The sequence below is a fragment of the Vulpes vulpes genome, chromosome 11, assembly GCF_048418805.1.
Source record: "Vulpes vulpes isolate BD-2025 chromosome 11, VulVul3, whole genome shotgun sequence".
Lineage (NCBI taxonomy): Eukaryota > Metazoa > Chordata > Mammalia > Carnivora > Canidae > Vulpes > Vulpes vulpes.
In genome coordinates this window covers 20,001,121-20,015,563 of record NC_132790.1, presented here as the reverse complement: position 1 = coordinate 20,015,563, position 14,443 = coordinate 20,001,121, and the positions used below count along the sequence as shown (strand labels likewise).

Here is a 14,443-nt window from a genome sequence, read left to right as displayed (position 1 = left end):
GTGGGAACTGACTGACTCCCATAACTAAGAAATACATGGATGCAGATGGATTTAGGGTTAGCTGATTTAAGGCTCAGGAAGTGTCTGTCATCAAGGCCTTATTACTCTTTCGTAGTCTTTTGACCTTGCTTGTGTATTTGAATTCTGAGTCACTGAGAATGCTTTCAGCTGGAAGTAAGAAGACCTAAGAGTAGCCTAACAACAACAACAGCAACAACGACAATAACAACAACAACAACAACAAAACAATTATCTCCCATAACAAGAAGTTTCCAGGTAGACGCTCCCAGGGTTCATTCAGTGGCTCAAAAATGTCATCAAGTACCAGGCTCCTTACATACTTCCCCACATCCTTTCTGGGTTTAGCTGTAGGTAAAGGCAGATTCTCTTAGAGGTATGTGTATGGTAGGGGAGGCTGAATAGAAAGGTTTTTTTCATCCCAAGGCTTATTGCCTCATACTTGTAAGACAGGCTCTGGCTCCAAGCATCCAATTCTTAAGCAAGATCAAGGAAAAGGGGAGGAACATTGGAGGGAGCGCTCTCCTTGCCTGACTCTTACATTTTATCAGGAAAGGAAATCTTCCAGAAACTCTCCCAGCAGACTCACTTTTACATCTCACTGTAAAAATCTAGGTCATGTGGCTACCTCCAGAAGCAAGAAGGGCTTGGAAATCAAATGGCAAACATTTCTAGTTTCTCACAGAAGATGGGCTCTACCACTGAGAAGAAGGGAGAAGGGAATAGCTATTGAGTAGTCAGCAATACGCCTTCCCTGGTGCCTTCTTCCATTCTCAAAACCTGGCAAGCAAGAGAATTACCAGCATTCTTTACAGCATCATTTCACACTATATTCTTTCCCTTCTAAAAATTTATATTTAAAAAAACCTTACTTAATTATAGTTCTACAAATGACAATATATTTAAGCTAACCAGCAGTCTTTATGTTGATCAGTCTCTCAGCAATTTTGTCTGAAGCTCATTCTCTATTTAGATTCTTTAGGAAGGGCTTGTGGGAGCAAAATTTTATTTCCCTTTTTTCCTGGATGACTGAAACATTTTTTTCTTTTTTTCTTAAATTCAGTAATTTCAGTAGACTATGTCTTGTTATTGAACACTGTGAGCAGTATTCTCAAGTATGCTGTCTCAAAATGTAGTTTTTGTTTTTGTCTTTTAAAGATTGTTTGAGAGAGAGAGAGCTTGCACATGAGTAGGGGGAGGGACAGGGGGAGAGAATCTCAAGCAGGCTCCCTGCTGAGCTCAGAGCCAAATGCAGGGCTCCATCCCAGGACTCCGAGATCATGACCTGAGCTGAAATCAAGAGTCAGCTGCTTAACCGACTGTGCTACCCAGGCACTCCTCAAAATGTAGTTTTATGTCTTTTATTGCAGGAAAGTTTTCTTTAATTGAAGTTTTTTAGTATTGATCTCTTCCCTTGTCTTGGATTTTTCTTCAGGGATTCCTGATATATGTATACATCCTTACCATCTATACCAAATATTCATCCCTTTATCTTGAAAGTTTAAAAAAAATGCCTTTTTCTTTTTTATTTTATAGTTTTACTTTTTTGCCTTTTATTTCTATTAAGGTATTAGCTGTTAAATTTATTTGCTCTTAAATTCCTTTTTAGTTACGTTTCATTCTGAAATGATTTTTTTCTTTTATTTCTAATTCCTTCCTGAATTCTATCAAAAGATTTCTGAATTTTTCTAATTTTTCTAATGTGTTCTACTTTCATGACTTCCATAATTTTTCTAGTGTCTTTTACCTTGTTTTGCAGTGGGCTTGTTTTGATCTTGTTTCTTGACATGATCTCATTGTCCCTAACGGTGTTATTCTGTCCTTATTCTTTTTCCTTATAAGGATTTCCTATGGGTTTGATGTTGGTACTTTTCTGTTTCTCACCTTTGGAAAACATGTGAGCTTTTCTAAACTTTTCTAAAATAAAAAATTTGAACTTTTTAAAACTCTTCTACACTTTTAGGAGGAGGTGAATTTCAAAATGACTTTTTAACCTCTCAGTTACCTTTACAATTTTTTTTTTAAGATTTATTTGTTTATCCATGAGAGACAGAGAGAGACAGAGAGAGAGAGAGAGGGAGAGAGAGAGGCAGAGACACAGGCAGAGGGAGAAGCAGGCTCCATGCAGGGAGCCTGACGTGGGACTCAATCCCAGGAGTCCAGGATCACGCCCTGGGCTGAAGGCGGTGCTAAACCACTAAACCACCTGGGCTGCCCCTCCTTTTTAATTGTTTTTCGGTAGTGTTCAAAAACTAGTGGTCAGCTTTCTTTCTTTTTAAAGATTTTATTTATTCATTCATTTATTTATTTATTTATTTATTTATTTATTTATTTACTTATTTGAGGGAGAAAGAGAGAGAGAGCAGCAGAGGGAGAGGGAGATGCAGACTCCCCTCTAAGCAGGAAGCGCAATGCAGGGACTTGATCCCAGGACCCTGAGATCATGACCCAAGCCAAAGGCAGACACTTTACCGACTAAGCCACCCAGGCACCCAGTGGCCAGCTTTCAGATTTCCTGGTTCCTGTTTTGCTCTCCCACTTTTGTCTGGACTCTTCTTTTTCTCTCTTGCTTCCATTCTGCTCAGTTGTAATTTCATCCCCAGCAGTTTTTTCTTAGTGTCAAGCTCTGTCCCAGAAGGGAGCCCTGGCCAGTTGGTTTCAGGAGTTTCGGGCATAGACTGCTTCAGCTCCTATAGACTTTACATCACCAGCTCTTGGAGTGGACACATTCCCTCCACTCTTACCTTCTGTTCTCAGACTGGCCTTCTGCCTTCCAGGAGATGCCCATGGAGTATTCCAGTACAAACTGTTTTCCTAGTCTTAGTTCTGTCAGTTGTCTCATTGCTCCCCTCTGCTTCCTTCCCTACAAACAGCGATGCCATGTAAGTCTTGAGTGTGTAGGTGCTTTGTCCCCACTTACTTGTGTTTTGGGATTTGTAAAGATCTCCTGCTTCCATTTTCACTAAAATGTTGTTGGGTCTGGGATTTTATTGTCTAATTGTCACTTTTATGTCGTTTTACATAGGAACTTGGGAAAGATTTCAAAACAACACTGTCACTTCCACCATTTCTCCAGAATCTCTTTTTTTAAAAATTTCTTTTATTGGAGTTCAATTTGCTAACATATAACATAACACCCAGTGCTCATCCCATCAAGTGCCCCCCTCAGTGCCTGTCACCCAGTCACCCCAACCACCCCACACCTACCTTTCCACCACCCCTTGTTCGTTTCCCAGTGTTAGGAGTCTCTCGTGTTTCCAGAATCTCTTCCGGCATTATTTTTAAATTTTTATTTATTTTATTTTTTATCTTTTTTTTTTAAAGATTTTATTTATTTATTCATGAGACCTCTGTCAAACGAAGAGAGAGAGAGAGGCAGAGACAAAGGCAGAGGGAGAAGCAGGCTCCATGCAGGGAGCCCGACGCAGGACTCGATTCAGGGTCTCCAGGATCAGGCCCTGGGCTGAAGGCAGACGCTCAACCGCTGCGCCACCCGGGTGCCCCTCTGGCATTATTTTTAAAGGATCATTCTTGATGTTATGTAGGGCAGAGACTATAAAGCTTTGGAGGCAAGAGCCCAAAGCAGGGAGACAAGTCAGAAGCATATTGCAGCAATGCAGCGAGATCTGGAGTAGAGCAAGGGGGTAGGTGATGGTGGAGGTGATGAGAGTTGGTTGGATTCTGGAGATGTTTTGAATATAGACTCAATGGATTTTGTGTTGTGTGTGGGGGGATAAGAGTCAAAGATAACTCAAGTTTTTGACTGGAACAACTGGAAAGATTCAGTTTGCATTTGCTGAAGTTGGAAGACTGTAGGAGGAGCAGTTTGGGGTAAGGGAGAAATCAAAGCTCTTTTTGAGGTGCATGTTAGACATCCAAGTAGAGATATGGAATAGGCAGTTGTTTAAATGAGATTGGAATTCAGGGAGAGATGCGAACCAAATATAAATTTGAGAGCAAATAGATGGTATTTAAAAACATGAAACTGGATGAGTTCTACTAGAAAGTAAATACAGATGGAGAAGAGATGAGATCCGAGGACTGAGCCTTGGTGGGGGAGCACTTTATTTTTAGGTGTTGGTACTGTGCATCTAATTTCTGAACATTTCGATGCTTTCCCCCCATTTTGCACAAAGTTTTAACACAAATAGTGAAATTGGCAATTAACCAGTTTCTAAGAAGTTAAAGGGGAAGCCAGCCTCAAAGATATTCCTTGAGGCAGGTACTGAGGACTGCCATGCGCACCATCTTTGTTATCTCCTCTGTTCTGCAGAGGCTAGAGTTCTATGAACTACATTTCCCAGACCTCCTTGCAGCTAAGTGTTGTTTGTGATTTAGATCTGAATGAGACTTCAATTCAGAACTAAGGTAAGAATGGGAAAGAGACAGCATATATGCCAACCATTCTGCTGGAGGAGATCATAACAGAGGTAGTATGCTTTTGTAGCTGGTAGTGTGGCAGTGACATCCCAATTGCCAGGCAGCACAGAGCCATAGATGCTCAGCCTAGAGTATTTTTGTTTTTCAGTTCTTCCAACTATTTGCAAACCATTTAATATTCTATAATAATTCCCTTACTGCTTATACTAACTAAAGTAAATTCTGTTTTCTGAACTTGAACCCTAAATAATAAATTCCCTCAGTGGGTCTGTGTTTGTGATATAGATGTATGTGTAAACTCAGGAGCAAGGAGTGTGTGTGCATGTGTGTGTGTGTGTGTGTTTATATGTGTGTGTGTAATGTATACACTCACATAGAGAGAGAGGTTGTGTGGAGGCCCTGCGGGGTACTCATGGACGATTATGGCATGTGCCCCACTAGAAAAAGAAGAGGAAGAGGAAGAGGAAGAGGAAGAAGAAGAAGAAGAAGAAGAAGAAGAAGAAGAAGAAGAAGAAGAAGAAGGAGATTTGAACACAGAATTCGTGATGCCCAAACTTCAGGGCCAGCCCAGCGAGGCTGTGCACATCTTCTGTGGCCCAAATACAGGATTGGTGTGGCCCTGGAAGTCTCACACAGTTACTCAACCCTTGGAAGTCCGTGGGTACCAGCTGGGGGGCCAGTTCTTGCCCTTCAACTTTAAGCAGCTGCAAGAGGACCTGGACAACAGTCCCCGAATCCAGCAGGCACTGACTATGCAACAGACCTTGCTGGAGGTGAGAACAGAGGTTTAAGGAGGGCAGTGATAGGCACCCACCTCTGCCCTAAGCACCTTGTCTGTGCCTAGGGCATGCTGCGGGAGGTGAAGGAATTCTGCAGGGAACATCACTGGATGACAGGCATTCATGAGTTCCTGCAAGCCTGGGGGCCTCAGAAGCTGGAGTCCATGAGAGGTTGTCCTATCAAGAACTACGTAATGCTGGTGAGCTGCCTGAACGTTTGGCAGACCCGTGTCTCCAATATACCTAACAAGTTAGTCACAAAAGGCAGATTGATGCTGCTGAGCTGCCATCATGTACAGTTAGAGATGGGTGAGTGCTTTTTATCTTCTTTCCTCCACCTTCCTTATCTTATCCACGTGGCCCTCCTTGGGCTTGGAATGTCCTCCAAGGACTTTTGGTGAAGGCCCCTCATTGGACCTATAGAACCTCCAAAAAGCCAGGTCTCAGGCCCTTCCCTTTGCAATTAAAGGTATGATTATTACAGAAGATAGGCTCTGCTCATTCCCCATACTTTCTGGAGTTACATTTCTGTCACCTGACACCTTCTATTTTTTTTGGCATGGAAGTAGTTCAAACCAAATATGACTAAGAAAAATCTTAACCTACTCCTTAGGCTAGTGTGCTCAGTTTCTTTGCAGATATTCTTGGGAATCGAGAGTGCCCCTCTCCACATGGAGCAGTCAGAGTTGACACTATAATATGCACGTATAAAAAGTTATTCTCTTTAACTGTTATTGTCCTACTCTGTAGTCCCAACTTCTGCAGATGATGGAAGAATGTATTCCAATTGAAAGTGAATTCAGGCTATTTCGGGTATTTGGTCAATTCAAAATTCATTCTACAGATCTAGGTTGTTTTTATTCTCAAGTGCGCTCTGCTCCTCTTCCCCTGCAAGGTGGCATCTGGCATTGGAGAGAGCTGCTGGACTGTAGGCTCTTCTTTACTGGCTTCTGTCAACCGTCGCTGAGATGTAGTACATCCTGCCTGGTCTCTGGCCTCCTTTTAACATTGCTGCTCTGGTGCGGCTGTGGCCTAAACTGGTGTAACTATGTGTGTTCTCTTGGCTAGTAGGAGCCCAGAGTGTCTGCTTTGGTGACTTTGCCCTGCATTGGCTCCTGATGGCTTTGCAGATCCTTGTGATTTTAGTGAACCCTTCACCTAGTCTTCATCTTAGGCTGGCCGGCCCCATAGCTTCTGCTTCAGGAATCTACATAGGAACCCATCACTACTCTACATAGGAACTCATCAGGCCCACTGGTTATTAACTCTCCTTGTCTTCTGTATCCCCTCCCATTTGGGAATTGTGGAGGACTTGGGAGCAGCATTGTATTTGGTCCTCTTTTTGCCACAATGCATTAACACAGAGACACTCTGAAAAGTGGTATCTTCCCAAACTGCCACATGGAAAGTGGAGCTCAAGCCCACTGTGCCATCTGTTCCCTCTTCAACCCATCTCAGTTTCCCTCTTGTCTCTATGTACCCATGCTAGGCTAGGGCCCAGTTGTTGGTCTCCCTGGGTTTCTGAGAAATCTGGTTTAAGACCTAGTTTCATTCCTTTGTTTTTTTCCTTCCTTCCCAAAGGAAGGCTGTCTCAGGCTACTAGTAAAGTGTCTCTGCCTAGAAGCTGGCCTTAGAAAGTCTCACAGTAGGGTAGATTGGGAGGCCATTGATTTGTTCTTCTAGAAAACATTGATTTGTTTTCTCACCTAGCTCACAATGACCAATAGTGTTGGCTTCCTGCAAAGAGTAGATGCTATCAAACCCATGGCCCATGCTTACTTTCCTTATGAAGGTGGGTGGCCTTGGGTGGCCCCGAAAGAGCTTGCTTGAAAATGCTTGCCTGCCTTGCCCTCCTTGTCTTTGCTCTTCAGCAGATGAAAGCACATGCCTAATTATACATCATTTGGGCCGAAGAAATTCCCCATACTTCCCTCCACCCCACCTAAATGTACAGGGGGTTCGGGCTGGCATGGCAGGAATAGAGAGGGCCTATGACTGGCCTACTTGGCTTCTTACCCTGTTTTGGGCAGGCTTTGCTCCAGTGTTATTTAGGAAGTCTCTGTTCTTTCTAGTTTGTTAGATTCTTGGTCCTTAAGTCCAAGATCAACTGGCCTCTTCAATAAGAACAGATGGAGAGAGAGCAACATGGGGTTCAGAATCCTGGGTCTGCTTTTCACTGGTTTATGTGACCTCAGATCACTGAGCTTCCGTTCATTTGTTTGTAACATGGACATAATAATGTTGTCACTCACAGGATTATGACAAGGAAGAGTAAATGAGGTGTTATTTGCAATGTTTCTAGCATTGAAACAGGCATGCAGTAGGTACTTAATTTTTTCACTTAACCTTATTCCCCTCTGCCAACCTCAACCTTCTTGTGATCTAATCTTGTCTGCTTATCCTCCAACGCTGTTCCTCTTCTGCCTGGACTTCCTTAACTGTGAATGACATAATTATTCACTTTTGTGAGTTAGTGTTCATCCTTTAGTCTTCCCTCTTCCTTACTCCACCACATCTCACCTGTCACCAAATTCCTTCCTTCCTTCTGCTTCCTAAATACCACTCAAATCTGCTTTTCCATCCATCTCCAATTTCTGCCCCTCAGCAGCCCTGGTATTTTCGATCTATTGCGGACTTATACCATACGATGTCGCTGTTGAGCTCCTCTCTGCCGTCACCTGCCCTGACACTGCTCTTGATAGCAATAGCCTAGCTACCGTGATAGGCCACAGGGCTAGTTTGGAAAGGGATAAGTTCTCTTCCTTGTGTTCTACTCAACCTCAGGTGCCCCTCTAGGGGCTCCCTCTCTCTCGGTTTTCTCAGTCTCTAGAGGGGCTCCCTCTCTCTCGGTTTTCTCAGTCTCAGCTCTTGGTATTGAGTCCCATTGGTTATTTCCTTCAAGGCTCCAGAAGGGTCATGCCCAGTGTATTTCCATGATCCGTGGAACCAGGCTGTCTGAGTTTGAATCTTTGCTCTGCCACTGTGTGATTTTTTTTAAAAGATTTTATTTATTTATTTGAGAGAGACAGAGACAGAGCATGAGCAGAGGAGAGGAGACAGAGGGAGAAGGAGAAGCAGACACTCCAGCAATTGGGGAGCCCAGTGTGGGGCTCGATCCCAGGACTTTGAGATCATGACCTGAGCCAAAGGCAGATGCTTAACCTACTGAGCCACCCAGGAGCCCCACTTTTTTAAGCTATTATTTAAATCCCAGTTAGTTAACATACAGTGTACTATTAGTTTCAGGTATACAATATAGTGATTCATCACTTACATACATCACCCGGTGCTCATCACTACAACTGTGCTCTTTCATCCCATACCCCCACCCCCCACCCACCTCCCTCTGGTAACCATCAGTTTGCTCTCTATATAGTTAAGAGCCTGTTTCTTGGTTTGCCTCTCTCTGTCTTTTCTCCCCTTTGCTCAGTTGTTTTGTTTCTTAAATTCTACATATGAGTGAAAGCATATAGTATTTGTCTGTCTCTGTCTGAGTTATTTTGCTTAGCATAATACTCTCTAGCTCCATCAGTTTTGCAAATGACAAGATTTAATTCTTTTTATGGCTGAATAATATTCCATTGTGTATATATACCACAGCTTCTTTGTCCATTCATCAGTCAGTGGATACTTGGGTTGCTTCCATAATTTGGCTATTGTAGATAATTCTGCTATAAACATTTGGGTGCATGTATCCCTTTGAATTAGTATTTTTTGTATTCTGTGGGTAAATACCTAGTAGGGCAGTTGCTGGATCATAGGGTAGTTCTATTTTTAACTTTTTGAGAAACTCCATATTGTTTTCCAGAGGCTGTACAGTCTGTATTCCCACCAACGATGCAAGAGGTTCCTCTTTTTCCACATCCTTGCCAAGACTTGTTTCTTTTTTAAAAAAATATTTTATTTATTTATTCATGAGAAACACAGAGAGAGAGAGTCAGAGACATAGGCAGAGGGAGAAGCAGGCTCCCCTCAGAGAGCCCGATGTGGAACTCAATCTCAGGACCCCAGGATCACAATCTAAGCTAAAGGCAGATGCTCAACCACTTGAGCCATTCAGGTGTCCCAAGACTTGTTGTTTTTAATGTTATTAATTTTAACCATTCTGACATGTGTGAGGTGATATGTTATTATAGTTTCGCTGATGATGAGTGATATTGAGCATCTTTTCATGTGCCTGTTGGCTATCTATATGTCTGATTTGGAAAAGTATTCCTGTCATCTGCCCATTTCCTTTTTTTTTAAGATTTTATTTATTTATTCATGAGAGACAGAGAGAGAAAGAGGCAGAGACACCGGCAGAGGGCGAAGCAGGCTTTATGCAGGAAGCCCGATGCGGGACTCGATCCCGGGACCCCGGGGTCACGCCCTGGGCCAAAGGCAGGTGCCAAACTACTGAGCCACCCAGGGATCCCCATCTGCACTTTTTTTTTTAAGAGTTTTATTTATTTATTCATGAGAGAGACACACACAGAGAAAGAGAGAGAGAGAGGCAGAGACACAGGCCCCATCTGCCCATTTCTTAATTGTATTATTCATTTTTGGAGTGTTGAGTTTTATAAGCTCTTTATATACTTCCGATACTAATCCTTTATCAGATATATCACATGCAGATATCTTCTCCCATTCTGTAGGTTACCTTTTAGTTTTGCTTATTGTATCCTTTACTGTGCAAAAGCTTTTTATTTTGATGAAGTCCCAATAGTTCATTTTTGCTTTTGTTTCTCTTGCCTCAGGAGACATTTTTAGAAAGAAGTTGCTATGGCCAATGTCAAAGAGGTTACTGCCTGAGTTCTCTTCTAGGATTTTTATGGTTTCAATTCTCACATTTAGGTCTTTAACCCATTTTGAATCTATTTGTAGGTATGGTATAAAAAAGTAGCCCAGTTTCATTCTTTTGCATGTGGCTGTCTAGTTTTCCCAATACTATTTGTTGAAGAAACATGTAGAATGAATTTAAAAGTTTTCCTTCCTTTTCTATTTCTTGGAATAGTTTGAGAAGAATATGTATTTTTTTTTAAAGATTTTATTTATTTATTCATGAGAGGCACAGAGAGAGAGAGAGGCAGAGACATAGGCAAAGAGAGAAGCAGGGAACCTGATGTGGGACTCGATCCCGGGCCTCCAGGATCACACCACAGGCTGAAGGCAGGCACTAAACCACTGAGCCATCCAGGGATCCCCAAGAAGAATAGGTATTGACTCTTCTTTAAATGCTTGGTAGAATTTGCCTGTGAAGCCAACTGGTCCTGGACTTTTGTTGCCACTATTTGATATTGATAATATTGTTGAAACTCTATGAGGCTCAGTTTGCTTATCTATAAAAAACATGGACAAAAATATTATCTACCTCGAAGGGTTTTTGTGAGAAAAGTTCTGGAACTCTGTATTAAAAGGGTTAATACAGGCAAAGTAGTTGACATTCTTTTTTTTTTTTTTTTTAGTAGTTGACATTCTATATGGAATGCAGTAAGCAAACATACTATACTGTATTTCATGCTATACTCCATATCATACTACTACTTTTTTTTTTTTGTAAGTAAGCTTTATGCTGGACGCAGGGCTTGAACTCATGATCCTGAGATCAAGACCTGAGACCTGAACTGAGATCAAGAATTGGACACTTAACTGATTGGGTCAAGCAGGCACCCCTGCATATCATATTTCTATATTGTATTTTGCTGTTCTTTGCATATTTTAACATCTATGAACTTAAAAGGTGTTTTATAATTGATGGCATGCTAGAGTTTAGGTGGCATCGCTTTTTTCTTTTGGTGTGGTGCTTCTTTTTTTTTTAATTTTTTTTAAGATTTTATTTTTATTTTATTTACTCATGAGAGATACAGAGCGAGAGAAAGAGAGGCAGAGACACAGGCAGAGAGAGAAGTAGGCTCCATGCAGGGAGCCTGACGTGGGACTTGATCCTGGGTCTCCAGGATCACGCCCTGGGTTGCAGGCGGCGCTAAACCGCTGCGCCACTGGGGCTGCCCAGGTGTGATGCTTCTTATAATCAATAATATCTTAGTGGTGTCAGTGATTTGGTATTATTCCTGCTCTTAGAAACAGTGGAGGTGTTCATATCACCAAAGGCAGCCTCCAAGATAACCTTCTAGCCCCATATGCACCTGACAGCTTCTTTCTGTTAACCCTTAAAAACAAAAAAAGCAGATTACACATTGTCCTTGGTACCTCTTCTCCCAGAGTAGAGCCACTAAGACTCCCCAAACAGAAAACTTTGATCCCAATAGGGCATTCTGCCATTCATGAACATGTCATTCCCATGCCTTTGCAAGGTGTGCTATTTCATCTGCTTGATGTGCCTTTGCTCTTTGGAGCATTACCTACTTGACACACTCAACTCCATTGTTTCCTCCCAGAGGAAGCCTTTCCCAGCCTCCTCAGGCCTCCTCTCCTTTCACTATGTCAGGCTGAGGGCTCCTGAGACATCACAGAGCCTTTATCACACTGGTTTGTGATTGTTCATTTGTCTGTCTCTGCCACCATACTGTCAACTTCTGAGGGTGGGAACACTTCCTGTCTCACCCACTCACCCTGATCTCCTGGTGCCCAGCACAGCCTGGTGTGGAAAGCTGTGGACAGCACCAGTGAATAGCAGCCCTGACCAGACACTAGGCAGGGGTCTGTAAGTGCTCACTGAGTGAGGGAATGAGTTCATGGTCTGATTTCCCTTTCCCCCTTCCCCACTCTGGACCCACAGCATTTCCCCAGCACCCCTTCCCTTTCAATAAACCCCAAAGACCTAACTCTCTCTTTTCTTCAGAATCCAAGCTGGATAGCATCAGGAAGGACATTCTTACACATGTGCAGAATGAGTGCTGGACCCGCAGTCAGCAACTAATAACAGAGCTCAGGGATTTCACGGAGGTCTTCCAGGGCATCAATTCAGACATTCATGCCATTGCACGGTGCTCCCAAAAGGTAGGCTCCTCGCATCTTCCTTTTCCATCTTGCTCACCTGCTCAGCACACTTTCTTCAGGTCTCTGGTGAGCTCCCAGTGGGCCCCGAGGCTCATGTATGTGATCTGCCCTTACTAACCCTCACCCTGTTCTCATGGCCGTCAGTTTCCTCAAGTCAGGCAGAGGCCCTGGCATAATGAGAGACGTGGTTCTGCTCTCTGTGATGGTCAGCAAGGGATCTATTGTCCTGTCAACAGAGTAATGATTTGGTTGGGAAGAGCTGTGCTGTCTTCACAGAGACCTGGGTCAGATGGGATCTGATCCCATTGTGCCCCCTGATCCCAGTTGGGTAAAAGGAGGCTGCTAGGGTCTGGAGCCTCTAGAAGGCAGGAGTGCCCTCAGGGATAAGCCCAAACTGGTGTGCAGGGTTGTGGGGGTCCTGGTCTCATGCTGTAGCCCCTGCAGTTAAATGAAGCCAACGAGCAGTACAACATGCTGGAGGAGCGAATGGAATACATACGGTCACTCCACGAAGTCATCCGCAACCACTTTAGCCTCTTTAGTGATGAGAATGAGGCCCTGGACATCTCGGTGAGAAGGCAATTCCTGAAGTCACCCATGCCTCCCACCCTCCTCCCCGATGCCCACTTCTTGACTGCACTCTGCTTGCCCCACAGCTCCTGGATGTGTGGGAGGCATTTCAATTCGAGAAAAGCCAGGCCTCAGAGTTTCTACTCAGCAAGCGATATGCTATCGTGCCCAAGCTGCAGCAGCTGATAGCAGCAGCATTGGTGGAGCTGGAAGGCCTGATTGACAAGGCCCTATCTGGCCCCTTCATGGACCCAACACAAGAGCAGAGGAGCACTGAGCGCCAGCTCATCTCCCTGGAGCGTCAGTTCCAGAACACAGCCAGCCACCTCAGTGAGCTGCACCATGCCTATGCCACCTTCACTGGTACTGAGGATCCCTGCCCTGCCCCCACCACTCTGTGATAGACCCTCCAACTGAGATAAGGGTCCTGTGTCCTGAGAGTCCCTAGGAAAGTCTTGGGAATCACATAGCTTCATTTTATTTAGTCTCACTTATAAATGAAAGTTGCAGGACAAAATCTTCATACATTGGCTTTGTCGAGGGTTGTACTTAGGGCAGGGGATCAGGGGGCTTACAGTCTGGTAGGGGAGGCAAATAAGTGAACATTCCATTAGAATGTGATGGGGTTAGAGGGCTAGAAGCCTGTGCAAGAGAAATGTAAAGGTGCCCTCATTGTAGTTCTTAGCCTATTCAGCCCAGTTCTGTACTAGCGGGCAGGGCCTAGAAAAAAGGGTCTTAATAAGCCATAGCCACTGTTTCCAGCCAATGTGGTATAGAGGGGCAGCTGCTGAGATTCTTGCCCATAGGAAGAGACCAGGACAGAACTATCGGTCTTAGCCCTCTGCACAATGATTCCCTAGACTAGTTCCCTTCTGCACATAAAGAACTTCGTGGGCTTGAGTTTCTTTTCTTAGGTGCAGTCACTTTGATCAGTTACTTTTATCCCCTGGAAGGTCACATTGCTTCTGAGTTGACTCTTGGCCAACTACCAACTATTATCAACTCTGCCTGTGGGCATCCCCAGCCCCAGGGCCATTAGGCCAAATGTAAAGTAGAGGACACCCTGAACCATCCTCAAGCAAAGGGCATTTTCTTTGGCCAAGTATGGAGAGTATCCCCTGGTCCCATACTCTAATTGACATAGACCCCAGACCTTGAACTTTCCTCTAGGGACTGGGGATGTTGGTGAAAAAGCAGAGTGGGGGCTCAGGCCTTGTGATGTCAGGCCCAGGAAACCCCACAGGACTGCTGTTAGTTCCTTCTTCCATCCCTGGCTCTTCACCACCAAACTCTCAGTTTTTGTTAAAAGAATCCAGGATCTTAGAGCTAGGTTATTAATACTACTCATTATTTTCCATTATGTATGTTTTATTTTACTCAAACTTTTGACCTTTGCTTAATTTAATAACAAAGCTAACAACTATTTTGACCTCTAAGGTTTACTGGCTTTATTTACCCACTACCATTTTTGTTTTAATTGAAGTATAGTTGACAACCAATGTTACAGTAGTTTCAGGGATACAATATAATGATTTGAGAAGTGATTCTGTACATTATGCTGTGATGACCACAAGTGTAGCTACCATCTGTCACCATACAATTCTATTACAGTACCATTGTTTATACCCCTATGCTGTCCCTTTCATCCCCGTGACTTCTTCATTCCATAACTAGAGCTGAATCTTCCACTCTCCGTCACCCATTTTGCCCAGTCCCTTACCCCCTCCCTTCTGGCAACTCTCAGTTTGTTCTCTATA

General features: G+C 43.6%; 1 protein-coding gene across 1 annotated transcript in view; it reads left to right on the top strand.

Moving 5' to 3' along the window:
* DNHD1 (dynein heavy chain domain 1) overlaps positions 1-14,443 on the top strand; it is a 79,369-nt gene that overhangs the window by 27,211 nt on the left and 37,715 nt on the right. Inside the window, 5 exon segments of the mRNA XM_072725312.1 lie at positions 4,906-5,171; positions 5,243-5,486; positions 11,959-12,116; positions 12,561-12,720; positions 12,723-13,049. Coding sequence (XP_072581413.1) covers positions 4,906-5,171; positions 5,243-5,486; positions 11,959-12,116; positions 12,561-12,720; positions 12,723-13,049 — 1,155 coding nt within the window.